At 37.7% G+C, this 14,670-nt stretch overlaps 1 protein-coding gene across 1 annotated transcript; it reads left to right on the top strand.

The window, feature by feature from the left end:
- Positions 1-2,952: 2,952 nt before the first annotated feature.
- Positions 2,953-14,662, top strand: LOC135085222 (zinc finger protein 2-like). The gene is made up of 9 exons (XM_063979977.1): positions 2,953-3,012; positions 4,026-4,118; positions 5,009-5,140; positions 5,924-6,319; positions 6,885-7,382; positions 8,224-8,315; positions 12,603-12,716; positions 13,650-13,788; positions 14,489-14,662. The coding sequence occupies exons 1-9, from the start codon at positions 2,953-2,955 to the stop codon at positions 14,660-14,662; spliced, it is 1,698 nt and encodes a 565-aa protein (XP_063836047.1).
- Positions 14,663-14,670: the final 8 nt, after the last annotated feature.

The raw sequence follows: 14,670 nt of genomic DNA, 5'->3' as shown, positions 1-14,670 counted from the left end.
CTGGAGGGAAAGTACTGAAAATACTGTAGATAGAAAATTTTACTCAAAGGAAACATTCCTTTATTTTTGAAAAAAAAGAGAACTGCATTCAAAGATTTCTCAAAAATTTTTGAAAATTTACCACCATACCATACAAATTACAATTTTCTGTAAATAATTAAAATAATTTAAGATTTTATGGTTTCCCTTTCATTTGATTTATCAAGTTTGTTAGAGAGATTTCATCCTTATACTTAACCCTAACGATCTATGCAATAAAAATACAGGGTGTAATTTTTAACAGATTTTAGTTGGTTCGATTCCCGGGCGTACCAAGCAATTTATTAGAAATCTTTGAATGCAGTTTTATTTCTTTTTAAAAATAAAGGAATGTTTTCTTTGAGTAAAATGTTCTATCTACAGTATTAAGAGTACTTTCCCTCCAGGTGGCATTACAAAATTCCACCCTGTATAAGTAAATAAAATAAAAGAAATTAAAAATCTTCTTTCAGTTGATAGCATCTTAAATTACCTCCCTAGCGGAATAGAGCAACAAAGATGAAAGAACTGAGCGAGCGAGATGTCACTAGTAGCAACACTGCCAAACAGAACTTTTTGCAACTATTTGAAGTTTAATAACTTTACGGATATCATTGATTGTTTTACTGTCCAGAGCCCCGATTACGGTAATTTTTAACGTCTCCAATCCAGACGCGTTTCATCGATTCTGCGATACGATTGGTCAAAACAGCTGACGTACGCTGTTTTGATCATTACGCTGACCAATCGTATCGCAGAATCGATGAAGCGCGTCTGGATTGGAAACGTTAAAAGTTACCGTAATCGGGGCTCAGTGTGTTTTTTGATTACATCTGTGCATATAGTTTGTTTCCTGTTCTCGAAAATTTCATAATCAGTTCACATTCAATGTTGCGACTTTGTTGCATATTTTTAGTATTTTGACGATCACCCGGCGATGATACGCAAGTACTACAATAATTTCACTTCGCGATTAACGAGAGGTTTTTTCGCATCACTAGTTCACAGACTAAAAATATTTTTATGTCAGTTGGCCATTTTTGATGACATTTCTGCTGATTTCTAAAAAATTAGACTGTACAAATGCTGTCTCTCTTCTTACGAATAGAAGGAAAGAGATAGCGAAAAATAGTGCGTATTGTTTTTAGCATTGCTCTATTGAACGACTGATTAATTTGCATTAATTTGCATTTTGGATATTGGATAAGTAAGAAATATGCTTCTTTTTCATTTAATAACATATTATTAAAATATTTTCCTACGTTATGAATGTTTCTTAATAATAATAAGCAGTAAAAGAAATTGGCAACTATTTGTAAATTGACAATAGGCCTGCAAACTATTTCCGGTAAGAATGACAGGGCTCGCTATCTCTTTCTAACACACCAAATGCTGTTAAGAAAAAAAGAGAGAGCTGTCTAGTTAGATTATTTCTATGTTTACATGTATAGTATTATCCGTCTTATTTCAAAAGGTCGTTTTGTGTTTCATGGATAATATTTCTTTCATTATTATCTCGTGTGTTAGAGTAGTACAGATATACAAAACAGCGTCTACTCTGATTTTCTTCCTTCCTATAGCTTTTGACAGTTCTCATTAGATTTTGCATTTTGGTTCACGAAATAATTTTGGAAGAAATTAGAACTATGTTTGGTCTGATAATGGCAGCGATAGTCTTCGTTACATATATTTATCTGAAATCATATATTGATAATTATCAAGAGTAGCAACTGTGATACCTCGACAAGCGTTGTAAAACTATACTTGCACTGTGCCTGTACATCTGTGTAATGTTTATATGGAATAATTCTGGTATTTACTGTGTTTTAAAATGCGGTGTTGTGCGCCCGGTTGTAAGAATGACTCCAGAGTCATTTCTAAGTCGAAAGGGATCACATTTCATGTGTGAGTAACTCATAAAATTGATTTATTTTTGCTCAAATACATGACGGATTATATCCATATTTATAGGATTCCTGAAGATTTTTTGTACGTAATTCAAGGCTAAAGTAGATGAAAACACCGCAAAAACTATGTGGCTTAGTCTATAACTTAAAAAATAGTAAAAATTGAGTTTAAACTTTAAAACTAAATCAATTAGTTCTTACAAATCGTCTAATGTTAAGAAGCCTTTACATGTTTATACTGGCAATACATTCAATAACATCCTATAAAGAGTTAAGGGCTACCTTTTTTATTATTTTTGACGTTCAAGTCCCAAAATACTGGTCAAAATTGAATAAACATTTTTGATTTGAGTTACTATCTGTATCAGATTCCCGAGTGTGCCGTCCCTCAAAACGAAATGGGTCGAGGCCATCGGGAAAGACTCGTGGAAGCCACAGAAGAGGAGCTCGTTGTGTTCGGAACACTTCCTGCCCGAAGACTTGTACGAGACTAAGAACGGCATGAGGAAGGTGCGGTTCGGAGCTCTGCCTATTGTTATACAGGTTTGCTATGATCGTTTATTAGTTCGATACAAATATTTATATTAACATATACATATAATATGTAAATGTAATACTGTGAATGTCCTAAATGTGTATTGCTGTTGGTTTACCTTTATAAATAAATAGCACGTCTTTTGCATTATGTCAGCTTCTCAAAAATGTCAATTAAAATTGTCTCATCAGTTTTTGTACAATGTTAGTTTTTCATCAGGCCTGAAATATCTGTTTTCCTAAAATGTACAATTCTCAAGAAGTCTACGTACTCATTATGTTTGCATTCCTATTTTTTGCTATCGAAATGTCTACAATTTAAAATGTGTGTAGTCCTAAAAGGTCTTCTATTCTTAGGCTGAGTTGCACCACGTAACTTTGACGTTAACTGGTGTTTTTTGTATGAAGTTTGACAGATATTTGACGTTTGTTAAAGTAAAAATAAGATGGTGCAACCCAGCCTTAATGTTTGAATGTTGAGATTAAGCACTTTATGTGTAATGCCATTTTACAGGACCCTGATAGCGAGGACGATGATCCGGATGCTTTACAGGTAGGATATTTTCATTATTTTTTACTAACTTTCCGCCCGCGGCTTCGCCCGCGTGGAATTTTGTCTGTCACAGAAAAACTTTATCGCGCGCGTCCCTGTTTCAAAAACCAGGATAAAAACTATCCTATGTCCTTTCTTGGGACTCAAACTATCTCTATGCCAAATTTCAACAAAATCGGTTCAGTGGTTTAAGAGTGAAACCAAGACAGACAGAGTTACTTTCGCATTTATAAATATTAGTATAGGGGGGTCACCATTAATTTGCATTTTGCTAGTAGTTGGCGACACTGGCGCTGACAAGACCTTATTTGATAGTGGCGCGAACCCCTCTAAAGCCTGGTCCGTGAGCACGTAGAATCCCGTCCAATGACCCCAAGCTACCCATCCTTATCGCTCGCGCGTAATTATATTGCTGTTGCGACTGTGCGACGCGCGCCCGCAGTGAGTGTGCGAGCGCGACAATCATTGGACGGGATTCTACGTGCTCACGGACCAGGCTTTAGCATAAACAACTTTCGTCTTTGAATCGTTTGCGTATTCGACAAAATTCGATTCTCAACCTTCGAGTTAAACGATTACGTGACTATTTTGATTGTCAAAATAAGTTTCGTGCAACCATTTCTGGGCGCTGTTTTAGTTTTCGTACTAAATCTTTTGATGGCGATTCGGATACGCAAACGATTCGAAGTCGAAAGTTTTTCGTGCTAGAGGTACTGTTGAGCAAATACAATAAAGAACCACTCTTCGTTCGGCAGTCCTAATGTTCGCTTATTTTTGCCTTACAAACGATGCTTGCTTAAGTAAACCAGCAAATAGAACGCACAGCGTTGAATAGAGCTCTGTGATTGGTTCGTGTGTCACCCTGTGCGTCCGCGCGCACTGTGAGACCTCATAGCAATATTTGTGAATTCGGGCGTCTCTTACGTACAGTGGTGGTGTTATTCTTCTCTGCTCAAACCAAATTATTATAGAATATTTTTGGAAATTAATTTCTTACCGTTTTTTCTTTACAGGTGTGCAGAATATGCTTAGCGGTGGATTGCAAGATGTTTTCCATAAGAAAATTCAAGTTGGAGCAATCGTTTGAAAATTTGACCGGATCTGAGGTAAGTCTTAAGTTTAAAAGTTTAAGCTCATAGCAGACTTACAAACTCGGAAAGGGATCAACACCGTATCGCCTTTCGCGCGCTGTCGATCGCGAGGCGAGGCGTTTACGTTACGGTGCGGATAAGTGTGCGTTCCAGTATAGAGTTTCACACAAAGAATACTGACCGCCTCGAGTTGATACGGTTACGATCCGTTTCTAAGTGTGTTTCTGTAGTCTTTCTTTCTGATCAATCCTTCCCATTATGGGGTTTATTATACATGATGTTGATTTGAATCCTCGCCCTATTTAGGGAGCTGATTAAGTAGCTTAATCTGATCACGAATCCGTAAAAAAATTTACTTCGAAAAAATTTAAAACGAACTTTAACTTTAGTTACCTAGTCAAAGAAAAATACCTATTTACACTACCTACTTTACGTGCCTTCAGTAGGCTATACGATAAGCGAGCGATCCGCGTAGCTCGATGGTGCCGCAGTGTAAATGTATTGCAGTATTGCGAGCCACAGTATAGTTGATGTCGCATGGAAAATATTCGCTAAAATTCCACTTTATTTTCTAATTTTTTTTTGGTGGATAATGCGTTTATAAATAGATCACCTAAATCAGGGGTTCTTAACCTTTAAGTCATGAGGGACCATTTTACCAAATTTCTGTCTTGTCAGGGACCACCTCAATCGGTCAAAACCAGTTTGACTGCAAAAACCAGTTAAAATTGGTTTTGACCTCGATGTGCAAGTGCACTTCGTGGACCACTTGGAATGCCTCCAGGGACCACCAGTGGTCCGCGGACCACCGGTTAAGAACCACTGACCTAAATAAATACGGCGAGGATTGAAATCAACACCCTGTATTTCTGTTCCACGCACAGAATAATCGTCCTTCTCCACAGGTCAACAAAGAAGACAAGTTTCCTCAAAAACTGTGCTATATTTGTTTCCGACGGCTCGTCAACTGTGCGCGACTCAGAGCACAGAGTCTGAAGGCTGAGTGTCTCATGATGGAGATTATGAGGAAACAGGACGTGAGTAAATAATGTAAATAATCATAAACACATAGCTCGTAGAGACGATGGCCGTTGGGACAGAAAAATTCTCGAGTGGCGAACACGGGCTGGAAGACGTAGCGTGGGCAGGCCTCCTACTAGGTGGACCGACGACCTGGTAAAGGTCGTAGGAAGAACCTGGATGCGGGCGGCGCAGGACCGTTCATTGTGGAAAACATTGGGGGAGGTCTTTGTCCAGCAGTGGTCGTCATTTATCTGAAACGAACAAACAATAATCAGCACAATTCTTACGCCCGTATGCACAAACGATGCTTGCTTAAGTGAAGCAGCAAATCGAACGCACAGCGAATAGAGCTCTGTGATTGGTTCGTGTGTCACCCTGTGCGCAAAACAGGATTGTACAGGGTCTCAAAAAGCTATTCATAGACAATATTTGAGTGGCGATGTGTCACACATGAACCAATCACATAGTTTCAACAATTCAACACTGTGCGTTCGATGCTGCTTCACTTAAGCAAGCGTCATTTTAGCATTTTATGGTTACGAATCATAGAAAACTGATATTATTTTCTGAATTTCATTAAGAACATACAGGGTGAAATTGAAATCGTTAGCATCATTTATTATATCTCAATAGTTAACTCATTGAATTTGTCTCATATTTAGGGAACTAGCGGCCGCCCACGACGTCGTACGCGTGGATAATAATTCCAACGATTTCAATTTCATCCTGTATAAAACTCATACTTTTATGAAGGTGGGTTAATAAAATTGAAATATATAACTTTTTTTCAATTCCAGCTCACATACGAAAACATAAAAGCGATTAACCGCGAAAAAAACTTGCTCACACCGAATCTAGCTCCAAAACAATTCGAATCCAACCACTACGATTTATTCCTTGAAGACGATAGAACTAAAGAAATAAACTTCGACAATACATTCAGCAATGAAGTGTTTTTGGAAGAGTTTGACGCAAGAATGGAGACAGATATGAACGAATCCGCCGATGGGTATTCCTCAGATGATTCTCTGCCTCTAGAAGTTAGTAAGAGAAAGAAAGAGATGGAAGAATCTGAGAAAATGAAGGCGGGTGATGATGATAAACGTAAAGGTGATGAGCTGAAATGCTTGGTTTGCGCGCAGAGTTTTAAAGAAGAGTTTGATTATTACAGCCATGTAGCGAACCATACTGAAGTGAGTATCTTTAAATACTTTTGATTTGAAAATGTTTAACTGCCTAGCTTTTTTTTTATCCACAACGAGGAAGCTCTTGGCCTGTATCTCACCTGATGGTAAGTGACGATCAGGCCGAAGGTGGAAGCGAGCTTCACCCGGAATCCTCAACCACGGAGGAACTGGCTATCTTACCTCTAACTGCCGGAACACAACAATGCTGTTAACATTGTTGTTATGGCGACAGACTTAGGTAAGATGGTGGTAGCTAGCCAGGCGGACTTAGAACAAGCCCTACCACCAACCAAACCAAACAGAAAAATCTGCCCTCACTGGGAATCGAACCCGGGACCTACCACTAGACCGCAGAAGTGGTTGAGCTCGTATTTATTTATATTTTAAAGACTGTAAACCATTGAAAAGGAGGCTGACAATAGTGACTGAGTTTCTTGCGCTGCTTCTCAGCACTGGCCCATTTATTGTCCCGAAGCAGTGGTAGGGTTAATACTGGGACGTGTAAAAGTGCTTTTTAAAAGCCTACTTGCAAAAATAAATGAGTTTTAAAGATTTTTAATTTATTTTCCAGCACCCAGTGGTTGTCACCGAAAACCAAATAACCATAGAATTCGACAGAAAGTACTACGAGCCAAACGTCGAAGAAAACGACACAAAAGATGACGAATTAGAAGAACTATCACTCGTCATAGACACAGAACGTAAAGGCGATGACGACCTAAAACTAGAACAGATATTAGACGACTATGTAGCGTCAGAAAAAGATTATTCTAGTGACGAAAGCACGCTCCAAGAAGTAAAGAAGAAGAAAGAACAAAAAAAACTCAAGAAAAAACCGCAAAAAAATAAAGAACCGAAAATTGATAGGCGAAGAAAACCGTTTTTGAGTGACGATTTGAACGAAACGCTGTTTACAATAATAGATTTGACGTATGAAGAGCAAGTGGCTGAAATTGAGAAAAGGCAAGAGAGTTCGAACTTTAAGAATGCTGTGTTTAAGTGTATGGAATGTTACAAAGGTTTTTTAGACGAGGATGCGTATAATTCTCATATGCTGAGGCATACGGATGTAAGTATAAAAGTCATAGCACACTTATCTTATCAACCCGGAAAGGGATCGCCTTTCGCCGAGGCGAGGCGCTTACGTTACGGTGCGGGTAAGTGTTCGTTCCAGTATGGAGTTTCATACAAAGAATACTGTCATCGAGTTGATACGGTTACGATCCGTTTCCGGGTTCATAAGTGTTCTTCGTCCTTAAATTGTTTTTTTTTCTGTATGTTATAAAGAGGAAAGATTGTTTGTATAATATGGGCTTCAAAACTACTGGACCGATTTTAAAAATTCTTTGACCATTAGAATCCTACATTATTTTTGATGAACATAGGCGGTACGAAGTTCGCCGTGTCAGCTAGTTAACTATAACGGCGAAGCTCTTAGCATCTCACCTGATGAAAAGTGATGATCAATTTGAAAGTAGAAGCGAGTTTCACTTCTAATAAGAAGTCACAAAAATCATATAATGAAAAATATGTAAATCATCATCATCATTTCAGCCACAGGACGTCCACTGCTGAACATAGGCCTCTCTCAATGATTTCCATACTGCCCGGTTGGTAACATGCCGGAAAACAGCGTAGGACGTCCACAAAGGTGGACCGACGACCTCTTAAAGGTAGCAGGAAGGCGCTGCAAGGCGATGCAGGCCGCTACCAACCGGGCAAATTAGTAAATCTCCACTAGCAATATTTAGGCTGGTTTGTACCATCTTACTTCTTTGACAAATGTTAAAAGTTAGTCAAACTCCATACAAAAAACACCGGTTATCGCTTTAGTTACGGTTAAAGTTAGGTGGTGCAACTCCCTTACTTGTAATTTCTCGCTTGATTTATTGTTATTTATCAATTTACAGGAATGCGGCGTACACCGGTGCGATGTATGTAAGACCCATTTCAGACATCCACACGCTCTCAGAAAACACATCACTGCACATCACACACAGAGGTAAGATAAATATTATAAATACACTCGGCGTCAAATAAATCGCACCTTCCGTGACACTTTCAAACGTATGCAATGCTTGCATATACTATGCATCGCCACTTCCCACTAATATTGGTACCTTGAAAGCCTAGTTCTAAACTGAATTTCATTAAAGGAAAGGTTTTTACCACAAAAATGTGTCTTTAGAAGGATCCAGAGTCTCTTAAAGCGACGCTTGAGCCAACTTTTATGGTTATAATGCCCGTTTTCACCATCAATCCCTAATTTTTAAGTGACCCCTATGTTAACACTTAACAGGAATTTTCTTTCATAGGGGTCACTTAAAAATTGGGGAGTGATGGTGAAAACGGGCATTAACACTAGAAAGACGGGAGCAGTCATTTGACTGCAATTTGAATTTCAAACCTTAATAAATCATAGAGGTTTTGACTAAACTTTCTGATAATTTGTGACTTTTATTATTTTGGGTAGTATCAGGCCTGTTCATCTCCGCGAGTTCACATCGAAAACAAAACACGCACGATAGCCCACCTACAGGAGGCGATTCGACAAGGCGTCACATACGAGATACGAGCGAGCATTGACACACGCACGCGTACTCTTGTATTATGGAAAAAAATAAAAAAATACTGTGTAAAAAATACTGTGCAGTATTTAACTGCCTAAATAATAATAAAAACACACAATGTACTTTTTTTAAGTTGCCTGAAGACACTGAGAGGTAAATAAGTGGTTATTATTATTCATGATAATTCATGCAAATTCATGTATTTCTTCCGACATTTTCCGCGATTTGGCACTTCACGTCACACATTAGTTTGCCGAAGTTCGCCGAGCCAGCTATTGTCAATTATTATAGGTGTCAAACAGGATAGGGTCTTTGCGCTGGTTTTCGTCCAACTATCGGAGTTGCCAACTTTGTGATCTTAAAATACCCTTACATAAATGTATCATAATTATTATTTTATGTCGTTCGAGTGCTCATAAAGGCAGTCAACTAAAGTCCATACTGCAACGCACACACAATCCGCACCGTAACGTAAACGCCTTGCCTCGCCGATGACAGCGCGCGAAGGGCAATGACAGCTCGCAAAACACTGACGTATATCAATGTCTCATGGACTTGGCGTAACTTTAAAATAAACGTACTCGGTACATTACGCACACACTTACACGCATTATAAATACATACACGATTTAAGAAAACAACATGGCCGCAATATAGGCAATCAGCTGACAGGTATTTGTGTGTGTGTGTGTGCGTGTAGTTGTCAGCTGATTGCCTATAAATATGTTGTTTTCTTAAATCTTGTATGTAGGTACCTACTCGGCACAAGTCAGGTAGTTAGTGACGTCACATGAAAATGTTGCCAGAATGAGTACTGACCAAACATTATCTATTTCTTTTTTTTATACATCACCAGGGGTAAGTTAGAAAGAGATAAACAGCTGTTTGTCATTAATTTGTCGAATTTTTGTATAGATCTATATTTCCTCTCCACTATTACCTCCATGTCACAAAAGGCGATACGTTGTTGATCCCTTTCCGAGTTGATTTGCCTGCTATATGACCTGAGCTATGCTTTAAAAAAATGACCCTTAGTCATCTAAGATTTAATTTTGTATGAAGAAGTTTAATAAACACTTAAAATTGTGTTTATAATGCTATCAATTAGACATACGTGCCAAAAACTTTTCCTGTCAGCACGTTTTTTTTCTAGCGCGATGATTTCTGCAATGTACCGGTGACCGGTGTATGGCCGCGCATTTACGTAATTTTTTGGAACTCACTACTTTTTAAATTACATTTTCATTTAGGTAGAACTGTTGCTTAGGCATTATAGATTGCAACAAAACTAGCGCGGGATGGCTACTGCCTTCTGTGAATACAATACTTTGTATTCAAATTTTACGCATGTGTTTATGGCAGCTCAGTGAAATGGACGAAAACCGAAGTTAGATAGAAAACCAGCACAATGACCCTACTTTCAAAAATTAATATTGCGATTTTATAAATCACTTAAACAACTTTATATTAATTTGCGGTACGAAGTACGCCGGGACAGCTCGTAAAACAAATTCATTATTTACATATTACTAATTTATCAACTTTGTTCATTGTTAGTTCATTAGTTGTTCGTGTTTCGTTTGGGTTAGACCAAGAGCCGAATGCAAAAAATAAATGTTACTTAATTATATTAATCCTACAAAAAACTGACGGACGTGTGCAAGTCTAATAGCCATATACTTGGTTAACTCATTTTAAAAAGTGCACAAAAACGTTCTATGTTTTCATTTCGTATGCGATGCTACTTAGGTATAGTAGATTTTTTAATTTTATGTTTGAAAGCTTTTCAGCGTATTTTTTTTAATAATGAATGTGGAAGGGTTCTCGGTCAATGTACACATTTTTAAATCTGTCGAATGAGCTATGTTGCTTTAAAAGTGAACCTTGATAATATATTTTCAAAAATAAAAATTCTAACCTACAGTAACTTAGAATGCTTAGCCTTCTCGCTCGGGAAACGCGCAAATGTGCGCGCGACAATGCTACTATCCGTTGGCTCGGGGCGCGCGCATATGTGCGCGAGAATGCTACCGATTTAAAAATTCATTTCTAGTTCTCTATTCCTTTCTTATTTATACGAAGTGATTACGAGAAAAAAGGAGACAAAAAACTGCTCCTCAATTTGACATCATAAACTTTCATTGGTTCAAAAACAAATATTGAGAAATGAAGTGCTGACAGTTCAAGTCTTTCCCGCGAGTTCGGTGACGTTTGTGCTTGCATATTTGCATATTTTGTTTCGTGATTTCAAGTGCTTTTTTGCTTTGTAATAACACAAGTGGGTGTAGCGATAAGAAAGAAACAATATTTCTTTGCGTTGTCGTTATTTATTACTTCCTTTGTACGATGGTAATGGTGAAATTATGTCCTAAACATGGTGGATTGGTTCTAGCGACTTTCGTATGTTGCATGACAAATTTTATTGTTATCAAGTATTATTTAGTGCAAATATTTGTAAATAGGTCTCGTAATGAATATTTTCAACAATTTTTGCATAGTTTCATTTCAAATCAATACTTTATGAGTTCAAAAACAATTGCTGAAACTTGAGAGAACTCTAAACCAAAAAGTATGGTTTTGTTTCATTCAAGATAATACTAAAATTTTGTGTGAAATGAAAAAATCTGGTGATATTATCATAATAATTATTTATTTCTAAACATAGTTTCATATATTTCTCTAAGATTAGTCAAGTTTTATTCTTGTTATCACCATTTTTATAAATGCAAGTGCACGCCTTGGTCAAGGCTCAATTTTAGGTACATATTTTTGTATTATTTATCATTTGAATACTTCTGTAAAAGTTGATAAGTAACACCTTATATATTCAGGATGAAACCTACCAAAAATTTGGTTTGAAATACCTACTGAATTGAATTTTTATTTCTTACTAGCTTTTTGGCTTCGCCCACGTGAAATAAATTGTCACAGTTATGTGTGTTATAAAATATTTAGGTGCTAGCTCTTACACTATATAACTGGCGGCCGCATGTAGCTGCGCGTTGCCGCGAAGAGCAGTGAATGCAAGTGTGGTGCGCTAGATGGCGACACAGTAGCTTCTTGTAGCAGTCAGCCCTATGGCATCAAGACAGTACCGATCACTGACGTATGTCAACAAAACGGTGCTCGACTCTTAAGACAAGCTAAATTACACCATATTGTTGATGACATTGAGCATACATTTTTTTGAATACCTTCGCGAAGAAAAACTTCTGTACGTAGTACTTATTATTATTCTGTGGTAGTATCTCAAAACTTTATGATTAAATTATTTTAATTTGCTTTTATTATTATTTAAAATGTAGTTGTACCTATAAAAACGGCGCGCTTACATTGGACTGATATTAGTAAAATGTTTATACTATGAGGATACTGTTGTTGTTATGGCGTTGGGTTTTTGTTGCTTTATTTCATTTGATCACAGAAGTTATAACGTTTTTGAGTATAAACAACCATGCCTCACACCTAAGAAGAAGTGAAATAACTACTAAGTATGTGATGGATGTCGTAATCGTAAGCCATTATTTGGATCTTGTGATGATCTTTGGTCGAATACACCCTTAATCTATTAAAATAGTAAGACACTGCAGCATCGCAGCCGAAACGTCAAGCCGTGAGTACATAATGTAACTCATTAATAAACGTCGCGTTAAGACCCGTGTCTTACTATTTTAATTGAAATGGAACGCGAAAGTTTGAAACCCTTCTATTCCTTTCAGATTCAGCTGCAAGCAGTGTCCTTACGTGACCGCGCACAGACAATCCGCTCGGTTGCACGAGCGGTGGCACAAGGGAACTAAATACGCCTGCCCACACTGCCCGGACGAGTTCCTGTGAGTATGGATTACTTATTTATCTAAATATAATGTATAACTCAAAGGTGACTGACTGACTGACTGACTGACTGACTGACTGACTGACTGACTGACTGACTGACTGACTGACTGACTGACTGACTGACTGACTGACTGACTGACTGACTGACTGACTGACTGACTGACTGACTGACTGACTGACTGACTGACTGAGTGAATGATCTATCAACGCACAGCCCAAACCACTGGACGGATCGGGCTAAAATTCGGCATGCAGGTAGATGTTATGACGTAGTCATCCGCTAAGAAAGGATTTTACGAAACTCCACCCCTAAGGGGGTAAAACGGGATCCACGCGTACGAAGTCGCGGGCAGCCGCTAGTTTATTTATATTAGGAAGACCAATTTCTGAACTTCTTCTATTCTTATACTAGCGGTCTCCTAATATAAATACCCCTATATTTTGCAAAATCCCGTCTTAGTGAGCACCTACGTTTTAAATTTTAATGGGGGTTCCCCATGCAAGATTTGAGACTCCTAGCACTTTAGTTTCTGAGATTTCGTGATGAGTGAGTCAGTCAATCACCTTTCGCTTTTATAAATATACAGTATACATACAGTGTGTTTGGGATAGGGCTAGCGATAGTTTAAGGCGATGTTATTATGTCAATTTTATCGACAAAAATGCCCCCATATGTGGGCCCACCCCTCTCCTCTTGGAATGGGGGGCTTATTTCACCGTCAATTCCTAATTTTTAAGTGATCCCTATGGTAACAAACAACAGGAATTTTGTTTACATAGGGGACACTTAAAAAATAGGGGTTGATGGTGAAAACGGGCATTAATTTTTTAAATTATTTTTTTATGTGCCCGTCAAAACTGAATTTCATACATCTTATAACTATCGCGGTTAAAATATTTATTAACTTTTAATTTTTCTCATATCGCAGCAAGTTCACAACCTACATGGGCCACATTCGCATAAAGCATCCATCCGACTTCGTCTGCCAACTATGCGGGTATTCATTCGTAAGCGAAAAAGGGATAGCGCTGCACAAGAAACTGAAGCATCGGCAGGAGAATACGCAGGTTAGTTTTTGTTTATTTTCGTTTTTTTTGTGTTTTCCTACTTCTTTTTAACTTTTTTGTTTTTTTCCCTATATTTTTGGTTTTATTTTCTTTTTTTTTCAATTTTTAATTATTTTTAATTAATTATTTAAAAAAAAGTTTGCTGCATGTTTTTTTTTATTTTCTTCCCCTTACTTTCCTTTTTCGTCAGCGAGAAAAAAAAATGAGTGCTCAAGATACTGAAGCATCAGCAAGAAAATGCACATGTTAGTTTTTTAATTTCGTTTATTTTATTATTTTTCGTGATATTTTCACCCTTTCTGTATGTTTGTTTTTTTTTTAATTTCTTTTACTTTCTCAACTGTTTTCTGAGTTTTTATACATAATTATCTTGAATAGGAGATACTAAGCACGTGCGATATCACTATCATTACAAAGTATAAAACAAAGTCGCCTTCCTGTCTGTCCCTATGTATGTAGATCTTTAAAACTACGTAACGGATTTTGATGCGGTTTTTTTTAAATAGATCGAGTGAATCAAAAGGAAGGTTTTTAATTACCTGTGCAAAGCAGGGGCGGTCGCTAGTTCAAACAAACAATAAAATCATTCCTTTTTATGATATTAGTGTAATTAAGAAAATTAGTAAAAGCCGAATGACGTCCACTGCTGGACAAAGGTCAAGGATTTCCACAAAGACTGGTCTTTTATAATTTATTTCAGATACCAGAAGATGGCCCGACGTGCGATCTGTGCAACATTCGCTTCGTGGACACAGACGCGTACAAGCGACACATCAGCGTGTCAGCGAGGCACAACCCTGTTGATAAGGGTGAGTCTAACACAGTCTTTCCCAAAGTGGGCAATAACGCCCCCTTGTGGGCGCTGCAGGCTTAAAGGGGGGC

Source organism: Ostrinia nubilalis, chromosome 28, assembly GCF_963855985.1.
Source record: "Ostrinia nubilalis chromosome 28, ilOstNubi1.1, whole genome shotgun sequence".
In the NCBI taxonomy this organism is placed as follows: domain Eukaryota; kingdom Metazoa; phylum Arthropoda; class Insecta; order Lepidoptera; family Crambidae; genus Ostrinia; species Ostrinia nubilalis.
This window is presented reverse-complemented; position numbering and strand designations above follow the sequence as displayed.

Excerpts from the sequence above, each read along its gene's own strand:
- LOC135085222 (XM_063979977.1), top strand. The coding sequence starts at position 2,953 with ATGTGTAATGCCATTTTACAGGACCCTGATAGCGAGGACGATGATCCG. Across the intron at positions 4,119-5,008 it reads AAAATTTGACCGGATCTGAG|GTCAACAAAGAAGACAAGTT; the intron begins GTAAGTCTTAAG and ends CCTTCTCCACAG. Across the intron at positions 13,789-14,488 it reads ATCGGCAGGAGAATACGCAG|ATACCAGAAGATGGCCCGAC; the intron begins GTTAGTTTTTGT and ends AATTTATTTCAG.